This window comes from Neophocaena asiaeorientalis, unplaced genomic scaffold (assembly GCF_003031525.2).
Source record: "Neophocaena asiaeorientalis asiaeorientalis breed wild unplaced genomic scaffold, Neophocaena_asiaeorientalis_V1.1 scaffold55, whole genome shotgun sequence".
Lineage (NCBI taxonomy): Eukaryota > Metazoa > Chordata > Mammalia > Artiodactyla > Phocoenidae > Neophocaena > Neophocaena asiaeorientalis.
In genome coordinates this window covers 279,251-292,143 of record NW_020175684.1, presented here as the reverse complement: position 1 = coordinate 292,143, position 12,893 = coordinate 279,251, and the positions used below count along the sequence as shown (strand labels likewise).

Genomic DNA, 12,893 nt, shown 5'->3' with positions numbered 1-12,893 from the left:
GCACCTAGAGGTGTGTAAAAAATAAACCACAGAGAAATAGAATGGTCATCAGAGACCTTCTGTGTCAGGTTAAGATGATCTGGTTTTTAATATGACCAGATTTACATTTTAAAACAACTAACCCACTAGGACTGTGTACAATGAATGACGTGGGGAAAGACAAGATCACGACTGCTTCTAGCACTTTGTTGAGGGCTGACATCAGGTTTTTCCCTCTGTAATTTCCTGTATCTCCTCCCACCTCTCTCATTCTCCATTAGAGTTAGAATTTCCTAGCTCAGCAGTGAAACGAGAAGCATACTGATCAAGCCCTTGATTAACTAGACTGAAATTTATTTCTCAGTTCTTCATTAACTTCAGAAATTCTACTTTTTCTGCAGTTACCTTAGGACAATTTTTTCTCCTATAAATAGTTATAAAATTTAGAAACATCATTTAAGTAACAAAACAACAAATCCCATTTGATTTATACTGCAGAAATATCAGCAAGAAACACTGAGCTGAATTCTTAGCACTGGCTTCCTGATCTTTTCAGCTGCCTCTACTGCATTTAGAAACTACATTTGTTTATGACATAGACTTAAAACCATTTTTTATCAATATTTAACAACAGATTGTTTCATATTCAATTTTGACTCAATTTCAACAGTTTTGCCATTTGGTACTTAATTAACCAGAAATATGATCTGGCCTTTAGAACTTCATGATTAAAATATGATCTAAATTAAAGGCATTAAATTATACTTAGTAGTTTGTTAGCATATTTTATTGTAATCTTGCTTCTTTGAAAATCTGTGTACCACTATCAGCATCCCAGCAAACAGGGACAAATGCAAAGAATTTTCATTATATCAATTCTATCTCTTTAAAATCCTCCAACATCCCCTGTGATGTAGGTATTTTTATCCCCATTTTAAGCGCCAGGAAACCGAAGCTAAGTAAAGCATCTAGTAATAAGTGGTATTCAGATATGTCTGACTCCAAAGCCTATGCTCTTCTTTTAACCTCCGAGTAGAAAACTTCACATTAGTATAAACCACTGGTTCTCAACTAGGGGCAGTTTTGCCCCCCACCCCAGTGGCTATTTGGCAACACTGGAGACATTTTTGGTTGTCACATCTGGAGGAAGGAGGGCAAGAGCTACTGGCACCTAGTAGGTAAAGGCCAGCGATGCTACTAAACATCCTGCAATGCACAGGATGTCTCCCACAACCAAGAATCATCCATCCCAAAATGTTAAAAGTGCCAAGGTTGAGAAACTGTAGTATAAACAAAATATTTCTCAAAATACCTTCTTACAAAAGCACTGCTAACCCCATCCTGTTTTTTTTTCTGAAATCAACATTTAGAGTCAATGAAAATAGCTTTAAAGTATAACCAGATGTATTTAATACATATATGTACGCGCATTTTTAATTCATCTGAAAAACTCTTGAATTTACGCTGTAAATTGTGACACGATAACAGAACTTTGGAGGTTTCAACCCCAAATACATTATGTTATTTACTGTCATATAGATGCACAGGACTGGAGAAATTTCTATAAATATGTTTGATATGTTTTCATTGATGTTATTGTTCTGATCTTTACTTTGTTTAATAAAAGATGCAAAGGAGAGGGGAGAAGGAAACCCTGGCTCAGAGAAGCAGGGAGGAAGAGTATAATGAAGCTTATGAAGCCACACCATGAGGCAGAAAACTACTTTCTTGATTTTATTTTTTTTAAAGGTACACAAGGTCACAAAACCAGAGCAAGTTTTTGGCTTTTTTTTAAACCAAATTTTGTTCTTACAAATGTCAAAATCTGCACCATTGGATATTTAAGCCAGAAACTTGAAATACAAAAAATCATTTTTGAAACTGACACTATCAATTCTCTACTTGCATATATGAAGTGTCAAAATATTACTTCTCAGTAGTATAAGTGTATTTGTCACAGAAATCCACAGTTAGGGATGAAAATCAGTGAATTGTGGTTCTCTTAACACTTGTGTCATTAAGTTAGTAGAAAACAGAGTTCTTTGGAGCTTTTAGTGTTCAGGGTCAAAACCAAATCCAACTGATATTCACACCACACTCTGAAATTACAAAATAGGGTATTTTATAAAACTGGATTTTAATAAACAGTGAGAAGCCAGATGCAGCCAATATTCGCTGGTGTTACCATCCATAAGATAAACAGAACCACAATTCATCAGTTTATTTATTATTCTTTCCTGCTTCTATTAGGTAGAATTTGTGCTCGGTTATAGACCATTTTAGTGTCAAATGAGTAAAAAAAATCTAACTACAGAACACGTTGCCTGTATTGCAAGAATATCCAAAGGCATTTGAAATATGAAAACTTGCCCAGAACATTTATACTACTAAACACAGGAATATTATAAAGCTATATATATACATATATATAATATATAATGTCACAAGCCACTAAAAAGTTAAAAGTATGCCAACATTTTCTACAAACTACTCCTCACATGACACATCAAAGCAGTAACCACAAAAAATAAGGACTTTTCTGTTCACACTGGAATAAGGCATCTGAAAGCCCTAAACACTGTGGAGATGAAACAAGATTAGAAAAAAAAACTTTAAACGTTCATATAACTTCAGATTTACATGCTGCACGCACACAGAAAGACAGAGAATAGTTAAGAAGCCAAACATTACAGAATTTGACATCCAACTTCATGCAATGAGTTCTTTTCATATTTAATCAAAATGTTTATTTGCCCCTTCACTTGCTCCAAATTTCCAGAACTCAATCCTAAAAATTATCTTTTCAATAAAAACCAGGTATTAATTCATACCGATAATCTAATTGTGTTTCTTGAATTAACCTCCCCCTAAGACACAGTCTGTGTTTCCATTGTAACAACTTCCCGGCAGATAGCCCAAATTTAAAAAAGTAATTTGGCCCGTTTATCAATAAGGTTTTTGTTTTTGGCCTTCTAACAGGGAAATATTAGTAAGGTTGCCATAAGAAAAAGAAAGCTGTAATCTACATATGCAAAGCACAGAATTACGTCCTCTATGATATTTCTTTTGAAGTTATCCTGCATAACTCAGAAAGATGGTGTCAAGTCTCTTAGGTATAAAGTAGAATGGAAGAGTTTTGCTTTGAAGGTTCAGTGCCGTCCTTGACTGATGTTTGGCTACTAGTGGAAATGCTTGAATAACAATTTTTTGTTGACTTGCTTGATGATTACCAATAGTAATTCTAGAACAAATACTTGATCTCTAGTTCACCAGAAACTACCACTGAGAATTATTTAGGAAGTTATCAGTACTATTTGACTTTTGGATTCACTGAAATTTACAATGAGTAGCTGGAGACATAAACCTAAAACTGAGTTCTGTCCTCTAAACTCAACCACATCCAGCAGGTCTCTTCAGGTCACAACAGTAGGTTTTTTTTTCCAAGCTTGTTTCTCAGGCTGTAGCTGTTAATGACCCTGACCTGGAAGGAAGCATTTCTGGAAGAGATTCCGATTTACTTATAACCAAATCCTAGACTAACTATGAAGTCTAAGGAAAGGAAAGCCTTACATATGTCCACCTTTTGTAGTAATTTCTACTTAGATTGATAGCATAATTTTCATTATATGAAAACTGGGACTAGAAAGGACCAAAATTTTTATTAGTAATGTCTGTGCTCTGCTATTTATTTTTAGAATATCGTAAATTTTATTCATATGAAACAGACCAGAGGCCTAGTATTCAAAAACAGTTATTATAAAATCAGAAACACAGTCAAAAGAGTGTAGGGGATGTTGAAATTTTAAAAACTTTATGAGTAACACAATCAGTTAACTTGCATCCAGAAAGATCAGAAAAGAGGCAAGACTGAAAGTATGAGGATAGAAAGGTATCACAGTGATGCATTTTTAGGAACAGTACCTTCACCTCTAAGCACCTTTCAGGCGATAGCTAGCTCATAGGCACCAGAAATTCATAATAAAAACTAAATTACCCAAAAGGCACAGATGAAAACGTTAACACAAGAGTAAAAGCAATATTATGTAATGTTAAAAACCTATTTTTAAAATGCTTCCAAATATGTAAAACTATACACGAATCCATTACACATTCAGCTTCAATTTACCATTAAAAAGTGTATACAATACTCTGCCTAATCATAAAGTCATGCCAACATTAATTTATAATGTAGCATTTACCACCACAGCACCCAAAGAGATGAAAAGAAACCAACTCCCTACTAAAATCTAGGGAAAAGGTATCAGAGCTAGTGAAATAATTTACTGCAGACCGTATTACTATGAAGAAACTGGTGGCTCATTCTACTCAATCCACACTCCCTCACAATCTTAAGGAAAGTACAATAAATTCACTTTCATCTACTAAAACAGTACTTAACACATTTGGCAGGTAGGAGTATTCCTTTTATTCCTTTTCATTTCTCTCTTTTTTTTTTCTTTTTTTTTTAAGATTAAGTCACTTCCACAAAACTAAGACAAACTTTTCAAAGCTCAGCTTGATTTTCTGCAACTACACAAGACATGCTGGCCATACAATAGCAACTGTACATCCTCCCAAATCTGAAACACAGAATTGATAGAGGACACTTACTAGTTTAAAGTGTATTTCATCATTCTAAGTCTGTGAAGAAAGTATCCTCCAGGAATTGCATTCAAGAGGGTAATTTAAGACTACATTTCTAGAACATATAATGTACAACACCATCACAAAAACCAAACACTGAACCAGGAAAATAAAAATAAAAATTTAGAACCAATAATTACGGAATTACAATCTGTAACTGTCAAATAATAAATGAGTTATAATTTTTTCTTTTTAGAAAAATATCACCTAAAGTTGAGGACAAGCATTTACTTGGGAATTGCAAAATACTACACTTCCTTGATAGCACGTCACTGTTCTGAAGACCACCACAGGCCTCAGGGCATTGGAACATTAATCAACAAAATTCATCCTCACAACTGCACCAACTAGTGTCATCGATATATGTAGCTGACAGCAAATTTTCTCAATGAATCAGATAAATGCTCCTTTATTTTAGCATACAAAAGAGCTTACTACGTCCCTGCTGCCCACAGCAATCTAGCAATTAAATACTTAAGTCATTTCATATACAAGGTTTATGAATTACTCAGAACTAGTGACTTCTAGTAGTGTTTTCTAGTTATTAGAGACTCGTCAAACACATTTAGAGTTTTCAAAGAAGCAAAAACAAAAACAAACATAAATCTACGTAAGTATTTTTGCCATGAATCTTTCTTTACCAATTTTGGCAGGGGGTGGGGGTCATAAATTAATTGAAAAAAGCAATATAAAAATAACAGAAATTATAAAGTACCACTTTCAGATGATTCAAGTATCAACTTGGTATGCATGTAAGTTCACCAATTTATTTCTTCACCTATGATTTCATATTCAAAGTGCCACAGCTGACTTAAGTATTGATAGTCAGAAACCTATAAAGTCAAGCTCTTAAAGGAAATATTATTTAGATGGTGAATTTGTCCTTAGAACTTTAATGCCTTTACTATTTCAATATAACCAAACAAAACTTTTTGAAGTATTATTCTTAGTTTTTGGTTAACCATATATACATATGGTTTTTTTGAGGCTGGTAGCAAAAATTAAAACAGGTGTTCACATCTCAAGAGGAGAGCACAGATGAAGGGTACAGAGGCTCTATACTATGGACCCGTCCTTGCTCTGTGCTGGAATCATCACGGGCACCGCTCCCATCCTACTGAGATTAGGGGCAGCTACCTTAGCAGTTGGGAGCGTCACACTCTGAGGATCGCGCTCGAAGTCTTCGCTTGGCACTTGGTTATACTGAGTCTTGGAATACCCTTCCATGTTGGAAGGGGACATGGATCCCAGGGATGAATGATTGCTGCCGAGGTAGCTTCTGGCAGTGGACGTACGGCTCTTTGGAGGAGGCACGTCTTCCCTAGAAATAAAGATCCCAATACACGTTCAAAGAACAAATTTCTAAAAACCTACAATATGTAAGCTATGAATCATGGGTAGGGAAGAGCCTCTATTTAAGCGTTAAGTACATAAAATCGTGTGTGACACACAAAAAACAAGCACAGTAAGGCCTAATGTCATAACTGTGTATCTGTGCCAAGTTTATCATTTACAGTTTCTATCTTCACAATGAAATGTGTTTTTTACAAAAATGTGCTATTCTATAATGCTGTCTTGCAAAGAACAAACTTCAAATATTTTCATATTCTAGTATCACTGATCAAGATAACCTGGTTACAGTCATGTAACACTCTATAGTCAATAAAGCACTAACACTTGCAGATATTTCTACCAAAAAAAGAACAAGACAAAATATCCTTTTTATTATGAAAGTTACTCATCTAAGACTTTAGCTGAAAACTTAGCAGACTGAAGTTTGCAAAAACTGAGAATTAGGCATAAGAATTTTCACACTAAGCACTGACATAGAATATATATCTGAGTTACTTCTGTGCATTTAAAAAATAAAAGTGCCCAGACCCACCAAATGTCAATTTTCTGGGTGTTACTTTGGTCATATGTTATTTTTACAAGTTCTATAATCCAATGTGTACTTCTAGTTAAGATCTACTGGTTTAGAATATTTAAAAAATAAAATAAAATCACATTACCCATAGTTCTATTAACTACCTATGTCACTTGATACAATCAGATCTTTAAAAAAAAAAAAGAAAAAAAAAGAAAATGGAGATGTTAAGGTTTAATTTCTCTATACAGCTAATCTACAGAGCATGGAATTGTTATTTATTTTATTTTCTTGCGGTACGCGGGCCTCTCACCGTTGTGGCCTCTCCCATTGCGGAGCACAGGCTCCGGACGCACAGGCTCAGCGGCCATGGCTCACGGGCCCAGCCGCTCCACGGCATGTGGGATCTTCCCGGACCGGGGCACGAACCCGCGTCCCCTGCATCGGCAGGCGGACTCTCAACCACTGCGCCACCAGGGAAGCCCAACATCTCCATTTTTTGAAAACTTTATGCCTGTACTTTTCTTTTCTTTCACATCTTTATTGGAGTATAAATGTTTTACAACGTTATGTTAGTTTCTGCTGTACAACAAAGGGAATCAGCTATATGTATACATATATTCCCATATCCTCTCCCTCTTGAGCCTCCCTCCCACCCTCCCTGTCACACCCCTCTAGGTCGTCACAAAGCTTTCAGCTGATCTCCCTGTGCCATGCAGCTGCTTCTTACTAGCTGTCTTGTATTTGGTAGTGTATATATGTCCATGCCACTCTCTCACTTCCTCTCAGCTTACCCTTCCCCCTCTGTGTCCTCAAGTCCATTCTCTACATCTGCGTCTTTATTCCTGTCCTGCCCCTAGGTTCTTCAGAACCTTTTGTTGCTGTTGTTTTTGTTGTTCCACATATATGTGTTAGCATACAGTATTTGTTTTTCTCTTTCTGACTTACTTCACTCTGTATGACAGACTCTAGGTCCATCCACCTCACTATAAATAACTCAGTTTCGTTTCTTTTTATGGCTAATATTCCATTGTATACATGTGCCACATCTTCTTTATCCATCCATCTGTTAATGGACACTTAGGTTGCTTCCATGTCCTGGCTATTGTAAAGAGAGCTGCAATTATTATTTTGGTACATGACTCCTTTTGAATTACGGTTTTCTCAGGGTATATGCCCAGTAGTGGGATTGTTGGGTCATATGGTAGTTCTATTTTTAGTTTTTTAAGGAACCTCCATACTGTTCTCCATACTGGCTATATCTATTTACATTCCCACCAGCAGTGCATGAGGGTTCCCTTTTCTCCACACTCTCTCCAGCATTTATTGCTTATAGATTTTTTTGATGATGGCCATTCTGACCATGAGGTGATACCTCATTGTGGTTTTGATTTGCATTTCTCTAATGATTTGTGATGTTGAGCATCTTTTCATGTGTTTCTTGGCCATCTGTATGTCTTTGGAAAAATGTCTATTTAGGTCTTCCGCCTATTTCTGGATTGGGCTGTTTGTTTTTTTGATATTAAGCTGCATAAGCTGTTTGTATATTTTGGAGATTAATCTTTTGTCAGTTGATTCATTTGCAAATATTTTCTACCATACTGAGGGTTGTCTTTTCATCTTGTTTATGGTTTCCTTTGCTGTTTCATGCCTGTACTTTATTGGGAGAAGGTAGACAGTCTTGAGAAAAGCATTTTGCAATGGTTCTTAACGTAGAGCCCAAAACGGGGAGGAGGGCACAGTGTAGGTTGGTTGGCTCCACACACTTGAAATAAGTAAAAGCTTTCAAATATGTTGAGGGGAAGAGCTATAGCTTTCATCCAATTCTCATAGGGGCAAATGCTTCAGATGGTTAAGAGAATTAATGCTTTAGTGACATAATAGAGTATACGTCAGTCAACTCCTGTGTCACTTAATTACCTGATATCATGATGAACTTCCTTTTCGTATTTTTCTTCTCTGCGCTTTTTATGACAGCAAAAGATGATAAGACCAATGAGCACTAGCGCAAGCAAAGTTCCTATAACAGCTCCTGCAATTGTCCCAGCTCTATTTGAAGCTAGAATAAAATGTTAATAAGATAATAATTAATATTAAAAAGAGCAAAACAAAAAAACAAAAAAAACTTCCATCTAGTCATTTTGAAAGTAAGGATACATAATGACATTGATTTCATCGCATATACTAACGTTAAGAGACAAATTAGTTAGCTTTTTTTCTGGTCTGTGGGAAAATCCACTAAAAGAACTTTCTTCTGAACTGTGTAAGCTATTTCAAGGATAAAAGAATGAAACCACTCTAAAAGATTTTAATATTCACAGCTATCTTGGTTGGCATATAAGAATGTTCTAAAAAGCTTGTCGTCACTGACATTGGCTAAATATGGTACAAGAGTCAATTTGACAACTCTTGCCTCTTTAATGTCACTACAATAATAAAGAAGGTTTTATTAATAAAGTGTAGTACTTTTTTTCTTTCCATGACTTAGAAAAGCTAGCAAACAAGCCACAGGGTACTTTGCTCAAAGTTAGCATCCCCTTGCCCTTAATACCCACACTCACTGATGGCACCAAAGGAGGCTGTATAAAGATAACACTATCACAGCAGAAAGAAGATAACTTACGAGGAACAACATCCAGGCGTAGCAGGCATTGATCAGAGCCCACTCTGTTTTTGACTGTACAACTGTATGTCCCGGAGTATTCGGTAGTGGCATTTTTTACAGATATAACAGGTGAAGTCATTTCTATGAGAAGAAAGGGGGTAAGGGAGCAAAACCCATTCTTATAGTAACATATTGCTGAGTTTTTAGTAAAAGCAAACTTTACTTGGTTGACAATTCCAGGTAAAAGTGAGACAAACTGAAGCTACATACAGAACAAACTTGGCAAGACACGTGCATGTCTCCGGGATGCAAACGATTGTGCCTCTAGTTCATTTATGTCAAAGCCAAGGTAATCATGACCCCTTCAGCCAGGCACAGAGAGTCTCTGCTGAAGCAGAGCCACATTGACTATAAAAAACATTCTGTGCCACAAAGGCTCTTAGGTGCAGCAGTAAGATTTACAAAATGTATGTCATCCCCCCCAGACAGAAGAAACATGAAAGAAAGTGAGAGGGGGTCGTATTGTTCAGCCTCTTAGTTTGAAAAACAGAGGTGGAGAGAGATCCTGCTTAAAAGCGGGGTGGGGTGGGAGGGAGGAGGGTGGAGCATGGTAACCAGTTTGAATAACAGGTTAATTATAACATACAGATGAGTAATCAGATTTAACTAATTTGAATCTTGTTGGTTAGTCACAGCTGTTGTTTTGTTGTTTTAACAGACATGCCATGGTTAAATAACCGTATCTTCAACACGAACCCAGGCAAAACACTCAAGATCCAACTCTTGCTGTAACTTAACCACTAATTTATGATAATGAACAGTTTCCATCAATTAAAAAATATACAACAAAGAAACCAATTATAATATCCTAAATGGTGATCATTATAAAAATATCTCTTCACTTATACTACATGACACCAAGTTGTCATTATAAAACACTGACTAATTCCCACAGAATCCTGATTGCTCTGTCTAGAAAAGGGAAGGTATCTGGGGATTAAAAAATATACACTTACATGCACAAACCCTACTAGACTTAAGTCTAAATCAATGGCACACGATTCAAAGTGCATCAGCAGCAGTACCTGGTAACCATGAGGTTGGCAGTTTCTGTGAGTTGGACAATTTTTGCCATTCATATCGTAATGGGAGTGAACCTTCTTTCGGTTCACATTTTAGTTTAAAGTCACTTCCAATTTCTTCTGATCCATCAATGTAACATCTTATACCCGAAGGCTTAACTGAGAAAAGAAAATAAGTTATAACTTTATACAAGAGAACAGAATGTGTGTTTCTAATGATTACTTAAACACACAGCATGTCGCACAACCACTAACTCAATAGCAGGGGGTCCTGGGTTCAGAGTGGACAAGACTGAAAGACTACAATAGGTTGCCAACGCCAGTTTACTCAGCTTGATCCAGCACAAAACAGGCAAGAATGAGCTCAGGCAAGCAGCCACTGCACAAGGCCAGGCAGCATCTCAGGTGCGGCTCTGTGCCCCTCCATCCCATGGGGCACATGTGAAAAAAGCAAGGATGATGTGGGCTGGGCTACTTCAGACCCAAGGAAGCTTCTTCCCCCCCACCCCCCATTCCCAACCTATTCTTCTACTTGGAGGGTGACATGTAGTCCTCTGGGAGTATATGCATTGTCACAACCCTCTCTGTGTGCTGTTAACCCAACAATCAGGGGGTTGACGATAAATTATGCTGATAGGAGGGACAATTCACTTAGTACAGGAAGGACCAATTATTTTCCACATTTACAGCAATCCAAAAACACCCAGAGAGCAGTGTTATAAAAAGGCAGATCTGAGGTTATATTCCAGGTCTAACTCCGTTACGTGAAACCCACCTGAACACTAGGTTAACACCCTGGCAGTTCAGACTCTCTTGCTGAACTGCATTAAGGCATAATACACATACAATAAAATTAACACATTTTAATCATGCAAGCTGATCACTTTCAACACTAAGCACCACTCCAATCCTCTCCCAAGCAATTTCCCTCAAGTTGACTGCAGTTGATCTCACTGCACAAATGGGTCCCAGACAGCCGCTGATCAGATTTCTATTGCTATAGATTACTTCTGCTGCTTCATGAGTCCTATAAATGGAAAAATACATTATGCGCTTTTACTTCTTTTATTCATCGTCAGGCTTTTTTAAGACTGATCCAATTGATCTATGTTGTTGTATATATATATCAGTGGTCCGTTCTTTCTTACTACCGAGTTGTATCCCATCGCTTGTTCATTCAGGTATTGATGCACACTGTTTCATGTCTTGGGGCTACTGTTAAAGCCTAATTAGCTAAACTGGCCAGGAGCAGGTGTGAAGTCTGTGGAAATCAGACTGACTGGCGAGGAGGTGCTATGAGGAGCTGGGACAAGGGAGAGAGGGATTCTGAAGGTTCTGAGAAGAGTCTTCTAAAAGCAGAGATCAGTTCTGAATCTGATGCCATTTCTGAGGCAGGATTAGGAGAAGCGGGGATTAAACTGGAGACGAGGGTCATTTAGCAACCTGAGTACCCCCAGTAAAGGATGAGTAGTGCAAAGTGGGTCTGGGGGCAGCAATGAGGAGACAGCAGTAGGCTATAGTTTCCCAGCATCCCACGACCTTGGAGAGCAACATTCCCCATAAACCCTGTACCTGGCTCTATTTGCATCTCTCTTCCCAACCTGATAAATGGCAGGACTGCTTTTCTTCTGTTTTTCTGATTTTCATTCTTTCAAGTCCTGGGTGGGCTTTTATTCTTTCACTACTAAGAATAAATGTGAATGGGTTTTACAGTTTGGCACTACGTGAACAGTTTGAACAACACTGCTTGTAAATAGTGGTATATGTTTTCCTTTTTCATACCAGGTAAGTAAATGTTTATCTCTATAAGAAAGTGTCAAACTGTTTTCCAAATCTGGCTGACACGGTCTGTCATACGCAGTGGGTTGTCTATCATGATCTCACTTCACACATTTCCTGGTAATTCTTAAACTTAATTGGATTTCTCCCCTTTGTTACTACTTATACTTTTTAGTAAGGATCAACAGATGCATTTAACTGCGTTGTTGACTTTCCTAAGCAAATCTCTTTCTTTTTCAGACTGATCAGTTGCCCTGGACATTACATCAACTGGACTTTTGAATCAGTTTTGCGCATTATCTCATCCTCTGAGTCTTCAACAAAATGAGCCTTGTTCTCCATTTCTTCAACCTACCAATAAATCCTTTATTACACAAACTAGCAGTAGGTGAGATACTGAAGCAATGCTTTGGACATCAAACTTCTATTGGTAGTACAGCGTTCTAACCCTAACCCTTCTTCTCTTCTACTGAAAAATGTCCCCTCCCCAAACATCTCCAATAACAGGCAGTTGTTTAAAGTGGCTGCTCAGGAAATCAGCGTCCCACTGAGTTTGAGATTTCAACATACTCTATGCACAGCAGAACGAGATTTTTACCAGCACTGGTTCTGAGCGGTGCTTAGGACCCGCTGCCTGCTTTCCGCTGGGTGGAGAAAGTGCAAGTCTTTTATATGCCAGCCCAGCATTACAAAGCCAGGAAGACAAACTCCTAATCCACGGCACTTAGCTGAATTGAAAGAAAGATGAAACCACAAAAGGAACAAAAATAAAGTCTTACCCGCTAAGGTTTCTTTGGTCTGGGGCTCCAGGATATCTAGCTATTGTCCTCAGAACATGTACCACCATGATCATTAGCAGAGCTAATAAAAAGTCCTTCTCAGTTAAGGGTACATGGCTGTCAACTTGTATTCGGTCAGCGTCCCACCGATTTAGCAA

The 12,893-nt window shown here is 37.5% G+C and overlaps 1 protein-coding gene across 2 annotated transcripts in view; it reads right to left on the bottom strand.

The window, feature by feature from the left end:
• The window catches only part of CXADR (CXADR cell adhesion molecule), a 71,577-nt gene that overhangs the window by 18,372 nt on the left and 40,312 nt on the right, over positions 1 to 12,893 (bottom strand). Inside the window, exons 4-7 of one of the 2 annotated variants that reach the window (XM_024732036.1) lie at positions 10,181 to 10,336; positions 9,114 to 9,236; positions 8,411 to 8,549; positions 5,761 to 5,944 (exon numbers count right to left, since the gene is read on the bottom strand). In XM_024732036.1, coding sequence (XP_024587804.1) covers positions 5,761 to 5,944; positions 8,411 to 8,549; positions 9,114 to 9,236; positions 10,181 to 10,336 — 602 coding nt within the window. Of the gene's footprint in view, positions 1 to 1,698; positions 5,945 to 8,410; positions 8,550 to 9,113; positions 9,237 to 10,180; positions 10,337 to 12,893 lie in introns of those variants that run through there. The other variant, XM_024732034.1, reaches the window with a different exon arrangement.